General features: G+C 34.0%; 5 protein-coding genes across 5 annotated transcripts in view; 3 read left to right on the top strand and 2 right to left on the bottom strand.

The window, feature by feature from the left end:
* The window catches only part of LOC125807744 (wound-induced basic protein), a 125665-nt gene that overhangs the window by 88716 nt on the left and 14434 nt on the right, over window positions 1-22515 (top strand). The window lies entirely within an intron of this gene.
* Window positions 252-1314, top strand: LOC125807790 (putative xyloglucan endotransglucosylase/hydrolase protein 1). Its single transcript, XM_049487525.1, has 3 exons — window positions 252-371; window positions 463-656; window positions 960-1314. Exons 1-3 carry the CDS (start codon window positions 252-254, stop codon window positions 1312-1314), a joined length of 669 nt encoding a protein of 222 aa, XP_049343482.1.
* Window positions 2965-5608, top strand: LOC125807737 (RPM1-interacting protein 4-like). The gene is made up of 4 exons (XM_049487474.1): window positions 2965-3293; window positions 4105-4635; window positions 4982-5170; window positions 5350-5608. The coding sequence occupies exons 1-4, from the start codon at window positions 3288-3290 to the stop codon at window positions 5371-5373; spliced, it is 750 nt and encodes a 249-aa protein (XP_049343431.1). The 5' UTR covers window positions 2965-3287; the 3' UTR covers window positions 5374-5608.
* Window positions 6832-11785, bottom strand: LOC125807727 (oleoyl-acyl carrier protein thioesterase 1, chloroplastic-like). Its single transcript, XM_049487461.1, has 7 exons — window positions 11256-11785; window positions 10498-10631; window positions 10291-10404; window positions 9655-9750; window positions 7888-7975; window positions 7743-7811; window positions 6832-7406 (listed from the first exon to the last, which is right to left on the bottom strand). Exons 1-7 carry the CDS (start codon window positions 11589-11591, stop codon window positions 7134-7136), a joined length of 1110 nt encoding a protein of 369 aa, XP_049343418.1. The 5' UTR covers window positions 11592-11785; the 3' UTR covers window positions 6832-7133.
* On the bottom strand, window positions 16373-22447 carry LOC125807722 (uncharacterized). Its single transcript, XM_049487453.1, has 2 exons — window positions 21877-22447; window positions 16373-18229 (listed from the first exon to the last, which is right to left on the bottom strand). The coding sequence occupies exons 1-2, from the start codon at window positions 22116-22118 to the stop codon at window positions 16864-16866; spliced, it is 1608 nt and encodes a 535-aa protein (XP_049343410.1). The 5' UTR covers window positions 22119-22447; the 3' UTR covers window positions 16373-16863.

Here is a 22515-nt window from a genome sequence, read left to right as displayed (position 1 = left end):
TCAATGACATTTTTAAATATTCTAGTAAGTCACATTAATATGAAAAAACTCATTTATTTTACACTAGAATTAAATATAGTAATTTCAATGTCCTTTTTTTGTTGCGGTTGTTGATACTCTCTCCGTCCCATATTAGTTGATCATTTTTCCTTTTTAAACGCATATTAAGAAATTATAAATAAGGTGGGCAACTAATATGTAACAACTATTTTTAGAAAGATAATCAATTAATAAAGGACGACTTTTATCAAATGGTTAATGATGCAGGAGGAGCTGGATTCAAATCCAAAATACAATATGAATCTGGATTATTTACACTAAGGATAAAGATGCCAGCTAAGAAGACCAATGGAGTCATCACAGCTTTCTACGTACGTTATTAATTATTTTTTCTTGTATAAATGAGTACATATATAATTTTGAATTTTTTTTTTTTTTTAAATTAATTATTTTTTATGACAGTTAATTTCAGATGATCAAGGTGCAGGGGTTAATCATGATGAAATAGACTTTGAATTTATAGGGACTGAAGGAAGATTACAGACAAATATATTTGCTAATGATAGGGGTGGTAGAGAACAAGTTTTTCAACTTTCTTTTGATCCTTCTGAGGATTTTCATACTTATCAAATTCTTTATACTCCACAAAGAATAGTGTAAGTAATTATAATTAACTTCTTATGTTTGACATATTTTAGTATGTTTAATTACCTTTATTAATAGGGAGTATCTTCTTTTTGTTCATTTTTTTGGTGAGTGTGGGCTGTGGCTAATTCTTTTGATGGATTCATGCAAGTCTTATTTCAATAAAGTAGGAGGGAGTATCACATTCTAATGTTTCTTAATCCTCTTGTTAAAATTTCTGACTCCACCACTGCTGATAACATCATTCATCGACTTCTTTAAAACCTCATTATAACACATACATGTACTTGTTTCTCTATGGTTTTTTTTTGTAGGTTTTTTGTGGATAACATACCTATAAGGTCATTCAAGAACAACACAAAGAGAGGTATCAACTTTCCAACAAAATCACTATGGGCAGAAGCAAGCCTATGGATTTCAGATAGTGTGGTTTGGGCTGGAGCTGTTGATTGGGGCTATGCACCATTTATAGTTAGTTTTCAAGACTTCAACATTTCTGGCTGCCCTGCTGGTAGTAATTGCTTGCCATCCCCAGATTTTAGCCTCTGGACTAGGCCCAAATTAGGCCCAAAACAGTTGAAGCTTATGATGAATTTCAGAAAAAACCATATGACTTTTGATTATTGTAGGTCTAAGGGAAATAAACATAGGTACCCAGAGTGTGCTTAGTTAATTTAATTACGTGAGTTGACAAATATTACTAGTTTACTATTCACTATGGTTACAGTTTCATATTTAACAAATATGATTTTTATTTTTATTATATGTGAAAGTTGCTCTTATAAGTAATTATGATTCATAGGGTAATTAATAGGGGTAGAACAATAACATTAGATATAAATTTAAACGAAACTTGCCGCTTTTGATTAGATTTTGTGTTTTTATTAGAAAATTTGTTAAATATATTTAAATGCTTAATTGTAATTCAGTAATTAAAATGACCAATGGGTTCGATGATGAATTCAAATCCTATAACTTTAAATCTCTATAGCAAATTAAATTGTACTGATTATATATTTTTTAAAATATTTACTCTTTCAATATATGATTTAAAATTTTTATAAATAGATTAATTAATTAAACCTGAAAAAATTAAATTTTTTTTGTAATTTTAATTTATTATGAGAAGAAAAGGCACCAAATTCACCAAATGGAAATTTGCAAATATTTAATGGGTAATAATTAGTAGAAATGTTAGATTATTAGTCAACTTGAGTTAGATGGTGGCTCACACAAACATAAATATTTTTTTTTTCTTTTGGAATATTAATGGTTGAACAAAAAAGTCAAACAGAGATGGTCATGACTCAGCCTGATTGATATTTTTCTCTATCTTTAGAATATTCCAATTTAATATATTGAAAATCTAGGATTTGATTAATTCGAATTCTAGTTAAATTAATCCACTATCGGTAAAAGCCACCTACAATTGCTGGAACGTGTTACTATATAAATTTGATATAATAATATTTTTACATACATATAAATTTCAACACACTTTAATATAAAAGAGATAAAATTAAAATTTTGAGTGTGACATTTTGTACCTTTTCCATATTTTTTTTTGGATTATAAGTTTCCTAGTTATTGAAAGATTTATTATTCTAATTTTGAATGGTCCAACTTGGTGTGCTATGAACCTGTGCTTTCACTTTCAGTTCTCTTTTTCAAATTTATAACGAGTAATCCAAAAAAAAGGAGCAAGATAATCCAATTTTATCTGAACAAAAATAATTAAAATTGTCACAGTTCGAATTACAATATTACAAGTTTAAATTATATAGTAATATTATTTGTAATTTTTCTTTTAATTTGACTATTCACAGTTGACTTTTTAGTGGGCAAAAAGTACAGTAGCGAGAATACTATAATTTGAAAAATGTTTGCATTATGTGTTGAATTATATATTACTCCTAGTTATTTTTTAATATCTTGATTTTCTCTCTTTATTATATAAAATGCAAATGAGACATTCAACAAAGCAACCTATTTTCTTTATGTTAAATTAGTGGGTTGAGACTAGAGAGGAGTATTCAAAATATTAGATCTATTTTGTTTTTGAAAGAAAAATAGGAAAGTTGATTATAAAATGAAAATTCAGTATTCACTAACAAAATAATTTTAATACAACAAACTAAATACATAAAATAAAAACAATGAATTTCAGCATAACTAATAGAGAATAGTTAACCAGAGGTTCGAGCCCCGAGTTTTGTTGGGAGCGCCACTTCCGAATGAACCCTGCAAAATGCAATTCAAATTTTGTCGGAGTTTCCATGTGAATTTCGAACATAAAACCAAAAAATAATAGAGAATAGTTAACAGTGTTGTTGTAGAGGGAGCTAAGCAAGTGGAGCAATAATGGCGGAAAAAAACTTACTATAAGTAAAGTCGAGTGGGCAAGCATGGGGTAAAATTGACTTTGAGAAAGACGACTTGAACACATTACAGGGTGTAAGAGGCGAATAGTCAACCAATACGTGCTGAGACACAGTCAGTCCTTTGAAAATTCTCACCATTTATATATACTCTCTTCAACGCTTCTCCCTCTGCACTTTCTTCTTCTTCGTCTTCTCTTGCAAAAAAAAAAAAACTTTTTTGCTCGAGGAACTGTTATCTATTTTTGCTTGCTGAGAACATCAATGGCTGTAAGTTTTCTTCAATAATTACTTTTTCCCCTTTTTCGTTTCCGTTGCTTTATCCAAAATTGCTCTGCAATATGTGGTTGAAAATTAATTACTTGAAGTTTAGTACGTTTGTGTTTGTGAACAGATTAAAACGAGTAGCTTTTCTTTAGACTATGTATTTGTTTTCGTAAATTGATTAAATATGTTAGTGGTAAATTCAGTAACTAATACGAGCTATGAATTATGTGGAAAATTTAGATCTGTAAACTTCAAATCTGGGAATCATAGTAGCTTACTTGGTTGATTATTTAAACTCTCACCTTGTTGGTGAAGGTTCTATCTTCCCCATTTTTTATAAAAACAAAATTCAAATACTATAGCTTCGCCTCTGTAGAGTCATTTGGTCTTCTTAGAAATTCAAATGCTAGTAGAAATGAAATGGTAGAGATTTATTAGGTCAAAAGAAACTAATTATTACTAGATTGAAACGAGCTTAAATGGGGCAACATGGATATGGATACTATAAGTTTATGGTTTTCTATATTTATCTCAAGTTAATAGTACGATAATATCTGAGATCACGATATTTAGTGGATTTGTTAATAAATATATAGGGTGATGAAAAAAGCTTATAGGTTTATGTGAACCTATAACCAATCCTAACATATTTGGATTGATTAGTAGTTTTTGTTGTTTCGTATATCTGGATCTATTTCAACTATTTAGCTCAGATTCAATTATAGTTTCCTGAGTATTTTTTCTTGAAAAATGACTTTCCGTCGTATCAAACACACTCACGGTTTGTTGAGTTTTCTTTTAATTGTTACTGCAGCGTGCAAATGTGCCAAAGTTTGGAAATTGGGGAAATGAAGACAACACTCCCTATACTGTCGTTTTTGAGAATGCAAGGAAAACTCGTGGCGGAAAGATGATAAATCCAAATGACCCTCAAGAGAATCCGGACATGTTTCCGAATGTTGCTCCTCCCTCCAGGCCTAAAACTCCGACAGAGGAACCAATGGGGATGGAAACAGCTAGGCAAACAAACAAGCACCGGGTGAGTAGAGAAGATGGTGATTTCCGTGCTAGTTCTCCAGCTCGCAATGAGCCAACTACTCATCAACGTCATGGTGGAGGTCGTGGATCAAATTCTGGTCGACCTTCTAGACCAAGTGGAGGGTCTGATCACAGCATTGCAAAATCACCACTTCACCCCAATTCCCAAGTGAAGATATCTGGACGTGTAGCTGCATCTCCTGTTTGGGAAGGGAAGAATTCACATGACAGTAGTCATGGTACACCTGGAAGATCATTCGAAAGTTCTCATGCTACTCCTGGAAGGCACCAAATGAAGCAAGAAAGTGTATGTTTCTTCCTATTCTATTTCGCATTGCATAATATAGAAGATTAGATATTCAACTTGTGATAGCATGCCTAATTTATCTTATATTTGACAGATTAGTAAGAAATGATATATTAGTCATTCCTCCAACTGCATTTTATATTTCGAGTTTTACTTGTATGCACCTACTGTGTAAAAAGTTTTACATTATTATGTCATGCTGCAGCTAAATTTGCACGAAAAATGTTAATCACTTTGAACTTCTGTGCTTTTAAACAATAGATTTTTGTCCAGTTCATTTTTCATATCATTGAGTTTGAGTCTAGGTTGATATTGAAATTGACGTGACTTCTTCATCTTCTAACAGCCTGATAGAGGAACTGTCGTTCCAAAATTTGGCGGATGGGATGACAACGATCCTCAGGATGCAGAAAATTACACTGAGGTTTTTAACAAGGTGCGAGAGCAAAGACACGTAGATAATGGAAATATGCCAGCCGCAGGTGGTAGAACATCTTACAGCACACAAAGGCAACAGCAAAATGAAAAGCAGAAGGTATAATAATTATTAAATCGTGTGACCTCCTCATCTAAAAGTTTGAAAGAACACACATTTAGTTTCTTAATTATATTATGTCTCAGCACACGTACTCTCATTTTTGCCTTGTTTTTTTTCATGGGCCAAACACACTCTTATTTCACTGTTTTTCTTATCCATTTCTCTGTATTCTGCAGAGCTGTTGCTTTCCTTTGTGGTGAAAATGAGGACCTTGTTTTTCTGGTGATCTGAAGCTATATTGGATGTGTAAATAGATCAACAAACCACGGCGCAACGCCAATCGTTTCTATGTTAAGAGGCTTCTTGTAGCAATATGTTTGGGCTAGTGATTTCTTGTATTTGTTATGCTTTCTGCTGAAATTTGCACTTGTATGGTCTACTTATTGTTTTATTAATCATGTACTGTTTGTTCTTAAATCAAATTGATTTGTGTTAATTATGCTTCCCTTTTGTGTTCCCTACAGAGAAAAGGAGCTAAAATGATGAATGTATTACTGATTTTGTAATGAAACTTGATGAAAAAGGTTAAATCTCTATGATAAACATTAACTTTCAGCTCAAGTGCAGCAAATTTAAGTATAAAGAAGAAGAAAAAGAGTAGAAAACATAACAACTTACCAGAAAAGCAGTGCAAGACCTACAAGAAAGGAACAAGAATAGTAAATAGTACGATAATCAAAATATAGTAAAAACAACAAACAATGATAAATATCAAAAGCAAAAACTTTAGTACAACGACAAACACAAACAAACCTAAACTCTCGTAAAACATGATAACACTCCACTACCTACTATCCTTCTGTCATAATAAGTATGTTTCACGCCCTCCTATCTAAGATCATTTGTTCGGTAAGCTGAAAAGTTGAGGTCAAGCCATGCCATTTTCAGAGAATCAAGATAACTGGTCCAGGATATTTTTCAACGTGGCTACATCTGCAGTATCTGATTCCGTGACTGACCTCCCTAACTTTCTTCTTTTTGAATTTCAAAATCAAAAATCCTAGTTTTCTACTATTATAAATTCTACCATTTGGAACAAGGTTTTGGAAGCCACCAAAAACTATTGTTCACTCTTTTCTCTAATTTCTTAGCACCTTCTGTCTTGCGTTTTTCAATCCCTGAAATTAATTTCTTAAATATCATTTCATCTCTTTCCCATGATAACCATTTGAAATTTTCTCTCAAATTTGGTCAATGTTCAAGTTAAAACATTTAGATGTTGGTTCAATTTGATACTGCTTACTGTTTCTTTTGAAACAAAAAGATAAGATTTCTGAAGTATCCAAAAAGTCCGAGGACCTTTAGTACTGTACTCTACCCCGAACCAACAGTCTTCGTGCCATGTCTCTCAAAGTGCTCCAAATCGCCCAGCACAATGGTTCTGTCCCCTTCTTCATTCAAAAGTTTATGGATACATGCTTTTGCAATCTTTGATTAATGAGAGTCTCTTCTGCCAACACCTTACTTTCCTCATCCTTGATATACTTCACTTGATCCAAGTCTCAGGCCGTCCACTCTCTCGCCTTCGCGAGCCTGTACAGTTTCTTTCTCATCTCCATCTTTATCCCTTAAGACATTATTAGATCATATATGAAGATATATCTTTAATAAACAGTTGTTTTGACAACTAACTTCGAGATTTAAAAGGTTATATAAGCAGCAAACAAGCAGGAGATACATGTCATAAATTATATGATACAAATAATCTGTTCCCAAACTAGCACACTAATTTCCTCATCCTGTTTATTTGCATAACTAAAACATTAGTACAAATCAATGAAGCCTCATCTCAAACATCTATCCAGAGCTCTAGGAAAAAGAAAAAAGAAAGAAGGGAAGCAATAAAAACTACAGAAAGACAAGAAAAGAGACAGACACGAAAAGTTGGAAAACGAAGAAACAAAAGGGAGCTCCTCCACCGAGTACTTGGGCTACAATGAACAATAGAACGCATTGAATCTTATATCCTAGCAGACTTCTTTCTCCATTCAGTTCGACACCTATTTATTTCAAGTCCATCGCTTGATAATCTCAACAAATGCAAGAAGCTCTTGTTTACATCCTTTGGAGCAGTAGCAGATCCATTAGCCCCGTGACTCTCTAAAGCATCAGCATCCTCAATAGGTTCAACGCTTGTAAGGGAATCAACAACGTCATCCTGCTGACACTCACGCCTATAATCTATTGTAACTGTTTCCAGTTCATGTGTATCAATGATTTCTTGAGGAATACTCTGCCAGCAGAAAAGTTTTTTTGTTAGCAAAATAGAGAAAGTAGTGCATAAATGTAAAACATAAGACTTCCCTTGTTTTAGAATTTACTTCTAATGACTCCCCCATGACTAGTCTAACTATTTATAACAATGAAGAGCAACAAAAGTTCTATGAACAAGACAACATAAGACCCTAAGAGATGTCTGCACAGTTGTTAAATTTACCACGGTAACGGCAGAAAAGAAGTTGCAGTGGGGAGAACAGTTTTAGTTACAAGAAGAAATTTTTTTTATTGCATCGTATATATGGTTGGCCACGTCCATTTATTCAACTACAGATAGGAAGCATCTACAAACCTCAAGTACCCATCCAATGTAAGTGACATTGTTTACATGCTGATTCATGTCCAGATCAGCTCTTCGTGGCTGCCAACAAAACAATGAATATCCTGAGTGCTTGAAAAGAATGTCATTGAACTCGGGATTTTAAAATGACACCTACCACCATTCCTAGCTTCGAATACTCAGCGGGATCTTCAAGTTTTGCTATTTTCTTTAGGCTGCCATTATTCTCCTCAGGAAAAGCTAACCTGGAATTGTGAACAGTCAAACAAGAATAGAGTGCCCCTTATTAATAACATTGCTGCCAATAAATACAACACTCAAACTTACATGTGACAAAATCATGGTCAGTGACATTGCAGATGATATGCAATAGAGTAGACAGGGTAACACGTTACACATAACACAATTGTGGCTGGTGCTGTTATGAAGTATATAAAATTTAAAATATGTTTGATTGAAGAAGGGGAGGGGTAGTTTTTTTTTTCTGCTTCTCCAAAGTGAAGTACTTCTCAGATCCCTAAGTTTGTAAAAGTGGAAGAGAGTGAAAGACCAATACGTATTTCCTCCTTTCAGTCTAATTTCAGAATGGTGGCAAATCTCTCAGGAAATCCAAGTTATTTGGGAAACGTAGAAGTTAAAGACTGGTTTCGTCCCTTTGTCTAATTTCTCTCTCACTAGCCACCCTCACTCTACTCGATTTAAACATAGTGAGTAAATAGAAGAGGAAGTCAGAATGACTCAAGTGTATTACTTCAATGAAATATAAAAATGTAAAATTGACGATTGGAGTTGACTTGATAGAGAAGACACCACATATGATTGTCTGACAGTCTAACTACAGTGAATATACGTCTGGGAAACAAACTTGCACCAGAGTAGAAACAAACTGGATAAGAGACAGATTGGTTTAGTTCTTTTCTATTTCTTTTTTCGTTTTGCAAAACCATGTGTGCGCGCAGGCACATCCTTGGATTTGGTTCTGAAGAATTGGTTATGCATATGTTGGAAAAATTGTTCTTTAGAAACAACCCTTTGTTTTCCAGAAAAGCAGAACAAATGGTTTCAAGGTCTAATGTAAATTATGATAGTTAGAAGGATAAGTTTTCATTGATGATCCTTTTGATAATGGTATAGGAATATTTTGAACAAAAAACAAAGATGGTTTTTCCCAAATAAAATGTAAATTGGATTAATGTAACAGGAGAAATATTTCCCGTTCCTTCACCGGAAAGATATGTGACCACGAAAGAGGGATTAAGTGGAACAAAGTACACTAAAGCTGGAATGCTCTTTTATCATGTATGTGGATTACTTGGTCAATTACCTGATTCATTTTTATAGGGCTATAGGCCTCGAACCATAGACCTCCTCGGTAAAACATATCAAGTTTATTATTATTAAAAATAATCTGAACTGTTTCAAAGACCCAACATGCAAAAAAAAACTGCAATTCATATATCTAATCAATAATTTTTCAAGGGAGTCAAATGGATCTGAGGAGTCATCTTTCTTTTATTTGGGGGCTGGGGGGGGGGGGGGGGAGGTTCCATTTTCTACACCATCAATGCAAGTGTTAAAGCCTTCCATTCCCATCAATCAGTCTAAGATACAAAAACTCATCAAATACCAAGAAATAGATGTAATAATTAAGAATCTGTAATGTCTTTGAGATTCAAACCATTTGTGTTAGATATATGCGCAACTTATGATAGTATTTAACAGCTACATTTTCATCTACCAGCACCAAGAATCATGTACCCATTAACACCATTCAAAACAGTTGTATAATAATTTCAAGAAGTTCAATGAACAGTTTCCTCATTACAGTTATATTTTACAAGAATGCTTTACCCACTTAGGAAATTATAAGTTCCAGGAAAGGGAAGGGAAAGAAGAAAAATGAAAAAGAGGAACCTAAGTTTACCTCAGTTCTTTTGGAAAATAGAGCTCCAGCTCATCACGAACTTCATCAGTGACCTTTTGAAGCCGTCTTGTGTCCTGGTTCATCATGAGCCACTTGCTGCAATCAGATATCATAACATCCTAATTTAATTTTTGTAGAATAACTCGACAAGCAATAAAGGAAAAAGAAAGGATTTACAGATTGTTAGAAGGTGGCATCTGTGACCTTGATACTCGAGAAAACCATTAACACTGCCAAATTACATACTTCTTCACAAAGTAAATAAATTGACTCGGATGATTTAGAAGCAAAACACTCCATGGATGTACTTTAAGCTTTATGCAGTAACTTACAAAAGGAATTCATTTGTTCCAAAAGCTGCCTTTGCGGGAAATGTATTTAATAACCAAGTGGGAATGGAAACTACTGCACCACACTTGTGTGGGAGGGTCTATGTAAAAGATAAGCAATTCACAGAATATATGTATCAACTATGTTAAGTATTTGCAACAAATATACTTAAGCCTGGAATACTGCATGCCTAGAAGTATACATGTCCACTTGGAGATGTGCATTAAACAGGAATATTATCACTTTTAGTGCTATCTATATTCTTTCTATTAGGTTTATTGTGGAGTATAAACATAAATTCTGCACCTGGTTGCTCTTCCAATGACTTCACCAGTAGCGCAGTCTTTGAGAATCCAATCACGTCTAGTCCCAATCCTGCCTTCACTTTGGCACCAAGTCTCTATTTCAACAACATCACTCCTGTTCCATACCACAGATAACATTAACCATGGCCACAACAGCCTTGTAGAATAAACCACTATAGTGAACACTTGCAAGGTATAAAAGGATTACCAAGCAGGGTACTTATAGATCTCAATGTACATGCGAGCAGTAACCCATATAAGATGTAATTTTCTCATACTATGGGTAGTTGCAAATCCATCCGTTGAAAATCCAACACTTTGAGCATGGTTGCATCCAACCTCCTACATCACAGAGTTAAGATATATTTATGCCCATATAATCATACATAACCAAAATATAATTATTCTCCCTCCGTTTCAATTTGTTTGTCTTATTTTCCTTTTTAGTCCACTTCAAAAAGAACGCCTCTTCCCTTTTTTGGCAACTCTTTAATTTCAGTTTTATGGTATGTTTAAGACCACAAGATTCAAAAGTTTTAGTATTTACTTTCTTGAAGTCCATGTAAGTCAAACCCAGACAAACAAATTGAAATGGAAGGAGTACTACTATAGAGTACAGCACGCAAAAATAATTCCCCAAAACTCTATACTCCCACCATTCCAGCTCAAAGAAAAGTACCAAAAAAGAAGAAGAGATGCATTGACAAATCAAGAGCTCATATTCAGTGAAAGAGTTGATTGACACAAAAGAATCAATCTTTCATAAAGCTAGCTGGACCTGCAATAGATTGGCGATGCTTTCGAGAAACAGACATGCATTCACAAATCAAGAGTTGATTAACACAAAAAACCCAAAAATAAATCGATCTTGACATAACAGTAAACCATCTAAAGATTGGCGATACTTTCGAGAAATAGACATGCATTGACAAATCAAAAGCAATCAATGAAAAAAATAAACCAGACCTGCAAGAGATTGGCGATAGTTTCAACAGTTACAGTCTTGTTAATCCCAACCTCATAGCACCTAACAATAAACTTCTCCTTATACGACATTCCATCCTCCGACATAGTCCCCAACCTCAATCGATCCGCAAGACTCGGCTCATACGCCATCTGCTTACTCTTAGTCGTCTCATTAGTAGCTACCGCCAGCACCAGACCAGACCTCGCCCCAACCGAACAAGATGAAACAAGCGATTTTCTACACCCAATTGAAACTGAATTGAAAAATCTCTTGGAACACTGATTATGATCTCCAATGGCGACATTGCCAGCTTGAAACGTCCCTCTACACAACATTGTTTGATCCCAAATCAATTAATTAACTCTTTTTCTTCCCTAAACAGAGAGATTTTGGGTTTTTCTTAGAGTATAGAGAGTTTGCTTCTTTTTTGGTCGATGGGATCGAGGTGAAGGTTTGAGGCTCTCAAGGAAGTTTAGAGTGAGGCGAGAGAGATAAGCGCATTTACACAGAAATTAATGCTGCCATTTGTTTCCTGCCAATTTTTACCTACCCGGCCCGATATTCTTACAAAACTATTGAGTTTTTTTTAATAAGTTTGGTGATTCTGATATTCAAATTTTGTAGAATCTACTAGACGAATTTATGTATTACACTTTGCAAAACATAAACTTTTTATTTTTATTTTTTTTGATGTCAAGGATTTATTTCAGTTATTTTATTGTTACTAAAAGTTAGGGCCCGTTTGGTCATGCGATATGGTATCATGATATGAAATCATGAGATGAAATTGAAGGTTTGTTTGGACATGCGATATGTAATTTTTGTGTTGTATATTTTCTCATAAACATAAAAATCTCATAAGTTGTAAAACTATTAAAATAGCCCAAATTGTTTATTCAATCTTATCAAATAAACAAAAATTATAAAATCGCATAATAAAATATTACAAAGTTATTTGTTCTTCAGTTAAATAATTGTTTCATCTAACTTTAATTTAATTAAAAAAATTGAACATATCTCTCAACTACTCTTACAAATAACCTATAAAGTAGAAAAAAAACATACATTAGTGAGTAAATATTAACTTAAAAGTTAAATGCACTAAGATAAAAATTAACAAACATCACTAACTTCTAACTATTTACAAGAAAAATCAATAGTTAAATATTATTGAATAACGAAATTTTAAAAAGTTACCACAAGTTTGAGTCAAAAACACTTCTAATAAAATTTAATCAAAAAAATTATAACTAGTCCACTTGACTAAATATTAATAACTAATTGATCAAATTTTCCCAAGTCCTCAATCAATTGGACTTGATATCCTTCAGTCATGTGAACGAACATTTTGCAAATACTAAGATTAAGAAAGTGCGGCACCACCAATGAAAATTGTCTTTTATCAATATTATGCTTAGTCATAAGATTAAGACGTTTTTTTTTATTATGAAAAATCAAAAAAGTATTACTCCCTTCGTTCTCATTTATATTCACCAAATGAATTTTTACTTTATCATTTATATTAACCAAATTTAAAGTGATAATAAATTTATATTGGTGAGAATAATAAATGTTAAAAAGTAATGATGTGATTATAATTTTTATTTACATATGAAACAAATGATTAGTAGATATAAATGTGGGGTTGTTTTAACAAAATATAAACTCATGGATCAATTATTGTATTAAAATATCTCAAATCATGATATGGAATCACATGGTGATTCCATATCATGCTTTTTGGAGAATATGGTATGACCTCTCATGAGATGGAATCATGAGATGGAATCAGCGTAAAATCGCATGTCCAAACGCTGATTCCATCTCACGACACCATATCGTGATATGGTATCGCATGACCAAACGCCTACTTAAAAAGAGAACTTTCGCATATAGTCACTCAAAAATAACTTAATTATGCTCCATAGCTACAGTTTGCTAATTACGACTCGTAGCTAGACGAATTGTATATGTATATTTGTCGAATTATATATGTATATCTGTCAAATAATTGTATATATGTATTTGTATATCTGGCGAGCGAGATTAGGAGAGGGAGGAGAGATGCGAGAGAGGGCAGATAGTGGAGAGAGGTGAAATGTATATGTATATCTGTCAGATAATTGTATGTATATAACTAATATACATATGTATTTGTATATTTGGCGAGAGGGAGGAGAGAGGCGAGTGAGAAAGGACAGAGAGTGGAGAGAGGCTAATTGTATTTGTATATATGTTATATAATTGTATATAGGGCAAACCACATAAATCCCACTAATTTAGGTCTTAATTATTAAGATTCTCAATAGTTTCAAATATTACTTCCTGTACCATATTTTATGCTTAGGATACATGAGTCTGAATCCATGAGATACATGCAGTATCTGCCGAATTTTAAAATTGAGATACAAAATTTATTTATTTAAATTAATTGGTTGGAACTGATTTCCTTAATTAGAGGAGTAATTGAGGATTTTCAAAATACATTATAAATTAATTTCATTTTATTATTCTTTGAAATAGTAAATTCATTAATATTATTAATATAAGATAAAAGCATGTATATCTTGGTAATGCAATTTGGTTAATTTCAAATTATTACTCTTAAAATAATAAATTCATTAATTTGATGTATCTATATTAATATATGATGTATTCAACAAACTAAACACTTAGATACATGAGTGTCCTGCAAGTACATTCATATATATCATAAAAGTATCTAGCATTAATTTCATGTATTTGTTATAGGTATCTAGTATTAATTTTATGTATCTATTTATATATATATATATATATATATATATATATATATATATATATATATATAATATTAATTTCATGTATCTTTTATATGTATCTAGTACTAATTTGATGTATCAAGTATCAATTGCATATGTTATATCCAAAAACATGTATCTCGAATACATAGTAAGCATATACATCTAATTATGTGTATCTAAATATGGAATATACAAAAAGAAGAAGCATATACATCTAATTATGTGTATTTAAATTTCATACGTTATATCCAAAAACATGTATCTTGAATACATAATAAGCATATACATTTAATTATGTGTATATAAATATGAAATGTAGTTGAATCACATGAATTTAGGAACAAATCACGACTGTAGAGTATCTGTTGTATCATTAATATCATCGTGTTGTTAAAAATCATGTATCCGAAATTTAATGGTGGATACATATACATGGTCAGACACCCCATTACTAAAAATACAACTCAGATCTTAATTAAGATTACTACTTATTGGATACACATGTTTCAAGGGCTATATAAAAATAATATTGGTACTGTCAAATCCATGTCACGGTAACCAAAGAAAGCCTTAGAAGAACACCAGCAAACAAAAACTCTCTACAATACTCTCTTTGATCCTTTTGCGTTGTGGCATAACATAATCAAAACTAAGATCCATTTCTTCTGGAGACAAACAATCAAGACCCATTCTGAATTAAAGTTTTCTCTGTAGCAATTACTTTGATTTGATCTAGTTATAAATGAACAATACAAAATAATATTTGGGTTCAGGAGAATTTGTCGGCCATGGTGATGATATCTTGAGAAGAAGAGAGTAGATTAGCTATTGTTGGAATGAAATTGTACGATGAAATTCCTAAATCATAAAGGAGGAGACATAATTGAGTGATAAATATGGGAGAGGAGAATTAATAGATAGTGGTTGATTTGGACTGAAAGAGTTAATTAAGCAGATAATTAATCAATCCTAGTTTTAAAGTATGTGGGTATCTAATAATCTAATTGTATCTACAAATAATATATTAATATATGGTATAAAATATTAAAAGTGGTAATATATGTAATTGTTTGAAAGTAAAGATAATATTAGTATATATAGTAGTGATGTATGTCTAATAAGGTAGTTTATCCTTGTATATATATGTGTATAATTTGTATTTGTATATGTATAAAAGAGGGCAAGTGACGTAATTAAAGCTAAAATTAAGTTGTAAATCGTAATTAATTCAAACTATAGTTATATTAGCTAATTAACTAGTATATGTTTGTTTTTCCGTGTAATTTTCCCAAATTAAAAAACACAAATTTGAATAACAAAAATTAAACATGCTCCTCCCGTACTAATTTTTATTTATTTGAGTTACTTTATTTGTGTAGTTAATAACTTGTTAAGTTTGTTAAATTTAAATTGCACAAGAAATTATTCATAAAGAAATAGTAAAAACAAAGAAGCTCAACTTTATTAACTTAGACCATTTTTTGCGTGGTTGTCACATTTAAGTGTTCATGTCCTTCTCCAAATTTACTTTGACTTTAGGCATAGGTTCATAGAATATGGTATTGCCTAAAGGCCATTGGAGTAGCAAATCACGTGTAATTATAAACTTTTGGTCATAATGTGGAGTACTCTCTGCCACAATTTCATGAGGTATTTGATTTCTAAATCGTAATAGGATAATTTGTTTTTATCAATCTAAATAGTAGGGATCTAGAATTATATGGTGCATGTATTGATTGGTAAGTACTAAGGAAATAATAGCCCGTGTGCAAACACAAGTTCATTACTAGTTCCTCTGTTTCTTTTTAATTGTCAGATATACTAAAAATACTTGTTCTAAAATAATTGTCAATTTAAACAATCAAAATATAATTGATTGAGCAAATGAGATTTCTCGCCGAGATGTGGTAAATCGTTCAAGGAAATTTGATTATTCGTATAACCTTTTTTTTAATTATTATTATTATTATTATTATTATTTATTTATTTATTAAAATTATCATTTCTAAAACTACTTGTTTGTTTGTTTCATTTTGTTTATCTTATTATCGTTTTGTTATTACTGTTTCCTTTTCAATTCTCTTGAGTCGAGGGTCTATCGGAAATAGTCTTGCTACTCTTACAAGGTAAGAGTAAGGTCTACACACATTCTACTCTCCTCAAATCCTACATGTGAAATTATGCTGGATATGTTGTTGTTGATATCAGTTTCTACAACACCAACTTCCGGGATTCGAATTGGCCCTAAGTATAGTTTGTATCAATGACATTTGGTCAAGTATTTCTTACACTATTTCTGATAGACTCCATACTAATCAAGCTTACTGAGACAAGAAAATGAAAGTGAAGCCAATTTTATTGGTTTGCATAGAGTAAAATGTTGATATACATAATAAAGAATTGCATCAGATGAGGTTGTCAATTTAACCTTCAGAAAAAGCAAGTCACTTTTCCAGAGTATTATTTATCTCAGAGAACACAGTATTGAACATTTGCTTTGGTTTCACTTCCTGTCACACTTGAACTCTATGTTGCATTCATCTATTTTGCTGATAAGCAGCAGTTACTAGCCAATCCTTAACTGGTGAAAATGTTGGGACTGTTGAAGATGCCTCTGAGATCTTTTCTCCAACATAAAGTCCACAGAATGTCATTGAAGTTCCAGTGGAAGAACAATAACCTGTAGCACCTGCTATCGAAAATCAGTAAGCTGCCTTTGCTCGAGTTTTCTCCAGCTTTCTTAATTTCTTTGCAATGTAGTCTCATATAAGCTCAAAAAAGGAGAGTGTGGTATAAAGAACGAGTTTTTTTCAGTATTTATCAATCAAAACATCCATCTTGGTGATGAGTTTCCTGCACTTAGACGTGGTGGTCTGATTTGTGGCTCCATGTTGTTCCGTTTCTTCATGATTGAAGATACTGTCGGGCTGTAATAGTCATTACTCCTTTGTGAAGTTGTCCCTTGGGAGTAGACCTTTCTTCCTTGCATAATGTTCCTCTTTTGTTCTTGGTTAGCCCTACGAGCTGCTGAGTTTTTTGAAACCGGCCCCCATCTATTGTAGTTAACACAACTTTGGCTTCTTCCTACTTGATGAAACCTTCCCCCTTTAGGACTTGGATAGTTTCTGCTTTCAGCAGTTTCTGCGGAGTACATTGTCGTCTCTCCATCACTACTGTATTCATTTTGAGCTTCCAATACCTCTATGAGACAGCAACTTGATTCAACCTCACTCTGGGCCCCATTAACAGATCTGGTAGACGCAACTTCAGCGTCTGGCACAGGGCTTGGCTGGCCAATGTCACTAGAATTTTCTTCTCTCGCTTTATCGATACAATCATCATCAGAGTTGGATAGGGTCTTTCTGACATGCTGTGGTGATCCAGCAGCTTTGATGAGAATCCTTGGTGGAAAGTTGATATCCAAAAGCTGGATTTGAGTACTCTCGTTCTTCCCAACTGGTGTTGAAGTTAATCTCCGCGACTCAAAAATTTCAGGAGTTGGAATTCCCTGGACATGAGTAATTACTGCTTCCTCTTCCAAGTTAGTGGGAACAGCAGAACAGCTTGGTCCAGGATCTTCTCTAGGTCGGGGCAATCCGCTCGAAGATGATGGTGTGCAGTCATTTTCAGCTTCAGTTGACTTAAAAACACGCCGCATTGTGAAGGATGCACAAGAATGATCACTTCTTTGGCCAGTAGACATCAGCCGAATCAGTGGTAACTTTGGTTTATTGAGGTCATCAAGGCTTCCTTCCCAGTGTTGGTTCAACCAGTCGCATATGATAGGGATGGGTATACCAAATTGCATGGGACAGTCTTTCCATGATGATAATGGAGATGGCGAAGTTGACGAGGATTTTGAGTTAGGAGATGTTGCTAGCTTCATTGGATCACACACCATGAAGGCTAGATTGCCATGAACATCAAAACCAGCAGAACCCGGCCTCCAAGTTATTCCATCAGTTGACAGCTTTATAAGGTTGTCAGTGGCTATTACCACTTTTCCTTCGCCAACTGTCAACTCCTTTTTCTCGCTATAACCTAACAGGTAGACGGCATTACCCAGCTCAAGATTAGGTTTAGAACAAGTTTTCAGGTAGTGAGGTTGCTGAACATGTGCATTTGTGTCTCCATCCATGACGTCAAGGCCCACTATAGTCAGATCTAGTACGGAGCTGGTAATAAAAAACCTGGAATGAGAAGTAAATGATCATGTGATAAACATAAAAATGATATGGCCTGCAAAAGGAAAAAAACTTGCTTGACCAGGTAGACAAATATACACAAGTATTGTGCATAACATTCACAAGCATTCGCTAGTCAGAAAGCAAAATAAAGTTAAGCAATCAATCTTACAAATGTGGAGATAGTACTTTAATGAGGTGAACCGGGTAAGTTAACCAATAATTCTTTTTTCTTTTTTTTTGAAATTGGTAACTTTTTATATTCCTCAGCATTAAGGGCTATGCTGGCCACCTCCAAAAAAGGACTGTTACAACAAAAGGAAAAGACTAAAAAGAAATACTTACAGAGATCCTATGAAGTCCACTAATTGGAACTCCTCTTCTATATCCTGTTCTTTACACCAAAAACCTAAAATAGTAATTACTTTCCATTTGATCTTCTGTATTGTACACTCCTTTCCTTCAAAAATTCTCTGATTCCTTTCTTTCCATATAATCCACCATATACATGCTGGAACTGTTCTCCACCATCTTTTCTGACTTTTGCTGCCTCCCCTTTTGATCCAGCAGCTTTGAAGGTCAGAGGTGTGTTCAGGCATAGTCCAATATTTATTGGCTATGCTTGTAAACAGAGCCCACACCTGCGCAGTTACCTTACAGTGCATGAATAAGTGTTTGTTAGTCTCCAGAGCTTCTTTACAAAGGAGGCATCTGGATACTATGTTGATGCCCCTCTTCTGCATTGCCTCATGAGTCAAACATTTTTTCCTAGCAACCAACCAAGTGAAACACTTCACCTTGGCAGGAGCCACACTTTTCCATATTGTGTTCCAAGGTCCAATGGATCTTCCTGCACATCTTTTAAGTCCCCAGTTGTATAATCTATTCACTGAAAATACCCCATCTTTGTGATGTCCCCATGCTAATTTGTCTGGCTCTAGAGTAGTACCTGGGAATCCACCAATCAAGCCCAAACACTCCACCATTCCATCAATCTCCCAGTCATTTAGCAGTCTTCTAAATATTATATTCCAACCTTGTGGTGACCACATCTCCTCTATCTTGCTGTTGGTATTTGTGCATATTGAGAAAAGAATAGGGAACAAGTCCCTCAAAATCCCATTTCCACACCAATCATCTAGCTAGAACTTTGTTTTGTCTCCTCTACCCACCACAATTTTTGAGTTGTTCTTTAGACTCTCCCAAAGGTTTCTGATGGTCCTCCACACCCCAACTCCATAAGTTTCATTAGCTTCACTAGTGCACCAGAAATCCTCTTGCCCATATTTGTGGTTTATTATCTCTTTCCATAGAGCCTGCTCCTCCTGATTATATCTCCACAACCATTTTGAGAGGAGGCTCATGTTTTGAACTTTTAAATTTCTCACTCCCAGCCCCCCATTTTCCTTGCTTTGTTGTACTACAGGCCATTTCACCAGGTTGAATCCCTTTTCTATCTTGTTCCCTTGCCATAAGAAGTTCCTTCTGAGTGCATCTAAAACCGTCACTATGCTACTAGGAATAGGAAAAAGGGAAATCACATAAGTGGGTAAAGAATTCTTATTCTCCTTCCTAATTTTCCTCCGCATCCATCCTACATCCCTTTTAATATAGACTCCCATTTCTCTAGCCACGATTGCAATGTACTAAGTACAGTTAACCTCCATAAGCGCACAACATATAACAATACTCAGATGCTAAACAAGTAATTTGATCAACACAAGCTAACATCGAACCTTCAGCTTCATAAACCAAAAGTTTATCTGATGTAAGTGATAAAGCATTCATACTTGGCATGCCAACATGACTACACGAGAAGTTTTATTTTTGTTCCTCATTATCAGTAAGATGTTAGCTAAATGACATTTTACGGATCAATGTTGCATTTTTTATAACCTACAAGTATTTATTGGCAACCTTTATGTAGACTGTCAAGGAAATTCAAACCTGATTATAATTAAAGTCAATTCACCTTGAGCTGCGGAGAACCAACACAAGAAGAAAATGGCTTGTATATACATCAACATGCATGCATACATGCGATTTAATTTATTATGCACTATCTAAAGCCACAAATGCCATCAGCAACTAGAGATGGACTTTTTTTATTGCCCCAAAATCCAAGTTCTTACACAGATTGAGTGCCCAAAGACCCGACTCATCTTCTGCAAAACATCAAACTGGTAGTGGGAGCTTAGAAGATCTAATCCTCATTGCATCTGATCTGACGTTCTCCTGCTCTCTTGTTATATACATCATATCAGGCAAATGTGATAATCTTATCCTCGTTGAAAATTGATAGACTAGTGCTACATATCTCTACTTATGTTTCGGAAGGTCAAGTGTGAAATCCATGCACATTAATGATGCTCACGTTGCTTTAAATACTTGATAAACTATTAATGACACCAATCTGAACCATTGCTATGTGGTTGATTATCAATCAACTACACCTCAACTCAAACTACTTAAGGGTCAACAATTGAATCCTCTATATTCACCCCTATTTGAGCCATTCCGTCAGCTCTGGCCCTAGTCTTATGATTGAATTCTTAAATACCTTTCTAACATATACATTCACTGCAAAATTTGTGACTAATGGGAACTGGGAATAAAGGATCAAGCAAAACAATTTTCAGAAGCACTTGTACTCACGTGACAAGGCAATCAGACTATATAGTGATGCATGCATCTCTATCCTTTTCTATGACTTCAAGCCGCATCTGATGCAGAGTGATCCAAGATCAACAAGCCCACCTAGTTTGATGAGCTTCGTACCATCAACAATCATTTTCCATGTAAGAGGTGAACAACAGAGTGCCTGGTGGAAAGTTTAGTTTGAGGATTGTCCCAACACCACCATCCTCTTCACTAAAATCAATCTTGTGAATGACATTATCGATTGCATTAACAAGATTATTCGCCAGATGAAGCCCACCATAAACCTTTCAAGCTTCTTTGGCAGGACTACTCCAATCTATTCAATAATTGTCACCACACACAGTGATGGTGGTAGTCTGGTAGAGCAGGAAGGTGCACGGGAAATGACAGTTTGAGAATGAACTGTTTTGACTAACTACCCTTTCCTGTAGCCACATAAATATTATGTATAGCTTCTAAAGACTATATATATCGGATCTTGAAATGGTATCAATGGCCCATAAAGAAAAGGTCTTTCGACAGAGAATATGATTTTGACAGATTCCTATACAATGTCGATGATGGAAGGCCAATGCTTTGATGCATACTTACAATGAGCAAACATTTCACCAAAAATAGTCCAAGAAACTAACGGAATCCTAAGTCAGCCAGGTGTTCAATAGACTAAGACAAGCATCTCAACTAATAGTAGTTATTATCTTACAAAGTCACTTCACTTTTTTCTTGATTCCAATTTTCATCAACAAAAAAAAATGACTTTTTGATATAATAACTATTAGTCGAGTGACCATAACAGAAATCAACTAGCATAATAAAGGAAAGTTTCTTCACCCTTTGGAATCTGAACAAAGAGACACTACAATAAAACAGCAGCAACAAATACAACCCAATCCCAAATTAGTTGTAGTCAACCATATGAATCAAATTTCCACTCTGTAAAGCAAAAACTGAATACATTACAAAGATAAAAGTCAATAAGAAGAAAAACTAACCTGTGTGGAAAAAGGCAAGCAACAACTCCGTTTTGAAGACGGATCTCAGCAGCTTCAGCAGCAACCACAGAAGGAAGTATTACATGGGTAGTAAGCAGCAAATTCCGGTGGATCAAGAAACCAGTGCCACTCGAAGCTATATAAGCCATAGCAGAACCTTTGCCTGAAAAAATGGTAGCTTTCATTTTCTCAGACTTGCCACCCCCATTACAGAAACACCAAGAATCAACCAAACCCACCATTGTTATAGCTTTTATTCAAATGGGGTATCTTTAAAATCAAGAAAGATTGTAACTTTAGATCCCGAATTGCATTTTTAGCTCAAAATGCCAATTTGTTACATCTGCCAGGTAGCTTTAGACCAGTCTATAACGGGTGTGGTAACTATCATTGAATATGATAACGTATTGTAGAGAAATGGGAGACAAGTAACTCAAAATATGCTTAAAAAATGGGATTTTCAAATCAGAAATATAGTAAAAATATAAAATCTCCAGTCAGAGAGAGAAGAAAACACAGGGATGGGCAGGAGACAGGAAACTGCAGAGTGCAGGGCTGCAGACATGGTAAGTGTAATTTATATTTTTTTAATTATTTTTTGCTCAACATTATTAGGAGTACTATAATAAGAATAAGAAA

The sequence above is a fragment of the Solanum verrucosum genome, unplaced genomic scaffold, assembly GCF_900185275.1.
Source record: "Solanum verrucosum unplaced genomic scaffold, falcon-dt-bn FXZP01000183.1, whole genome shotgun sequence".
Lineage (NCBI taxonomy): Eukaryota > Viridiplantae > Streptophyta > Magnoliopsida > Solanales > Solanaceae > Solanum > Solanum verrucosum.
Note: the sequence above shows the minus strand (reverse complement) of the source record. Positions and strands in the feature narration are given on the sequence as shown.

Excerpts from the sequence above, each read along its gene's own strand:
- LOC125807790 (XM_049487525.1), top strand. The coding sequence starts at position 252 with ATGGTTAATGATGCAGGAGGAGCTGGATTCAAATCCAAAATACAATAT. Across the intron at positions 372-462 it reads GAGTCATCACAGCTTTCTAC|TTAATTTCAGATGATCAAGG; the intron begins GTACGTTATTAA and ends TTTTTATGACAG. Across the intron at positions 657-959 it reads TATACTCCACAAAGAATAGT|GTTTTTTGTGGATAACATAC; the intron begins GTAAGTAATTAT and ends TTTTTTTTGTAG.
- LOC125807727 (XM_049487461.1), bottom strand. The coding sequence starts at position 11,591 with ATGTTGTGTAGAGGGACGTTTCAAGCTGGCAATGTCGCCATTGGAGAT. Across the intron at positions 7,976-9,654 it reads TATTTTCCAAAAGAACTGAG|GTTAGCTTTTCCTGAGGAGA; the intron begins GTAAACTTAGGT and ends TCACAATTCCAG. Across the intron at positions 7,407-7,742 it reads ACATTGGATGGGTACTTGAG|AGTATTCCTCAAGAAATCAT; the intron begins GTTTGTAGATGC and ends TTCTGCTGGCAG.
- LOC125807722 (XM_049487453.1), bottom strand. The coding sequence starts at position 22,118 with ATGGTGGGTTTGGTTGATTCTTGGTGTTTCTGTAATGGGGGTGGCAAG. Across the intron at positions 18,230-21,876 it reads GCTTGCCTTTTTCCACACAG|GTTTTTTATTACCAGCTCCG; the intron begins GTTAGTTTTTCT and ends TTCTCATTCCAG.
- LOC125807737 (XM_049487474.1), top strand. Across the intron at positions 4,636-4,981 it reads ACCAAATGAAGCAAGAAAGT|CCTGATAGAGGAACTGTCGT; the intron begins GTATGTTTCTTC and ends ATCTTCTAACAG. Across the intron at positions 5,171-5,349 it reads AGCAAAATGAAAAGCAGAAG|AGCTGTTGCTTTCCTTTGTG; the intron begins GTATAATAATTA and ends TGTATTCTGCAG.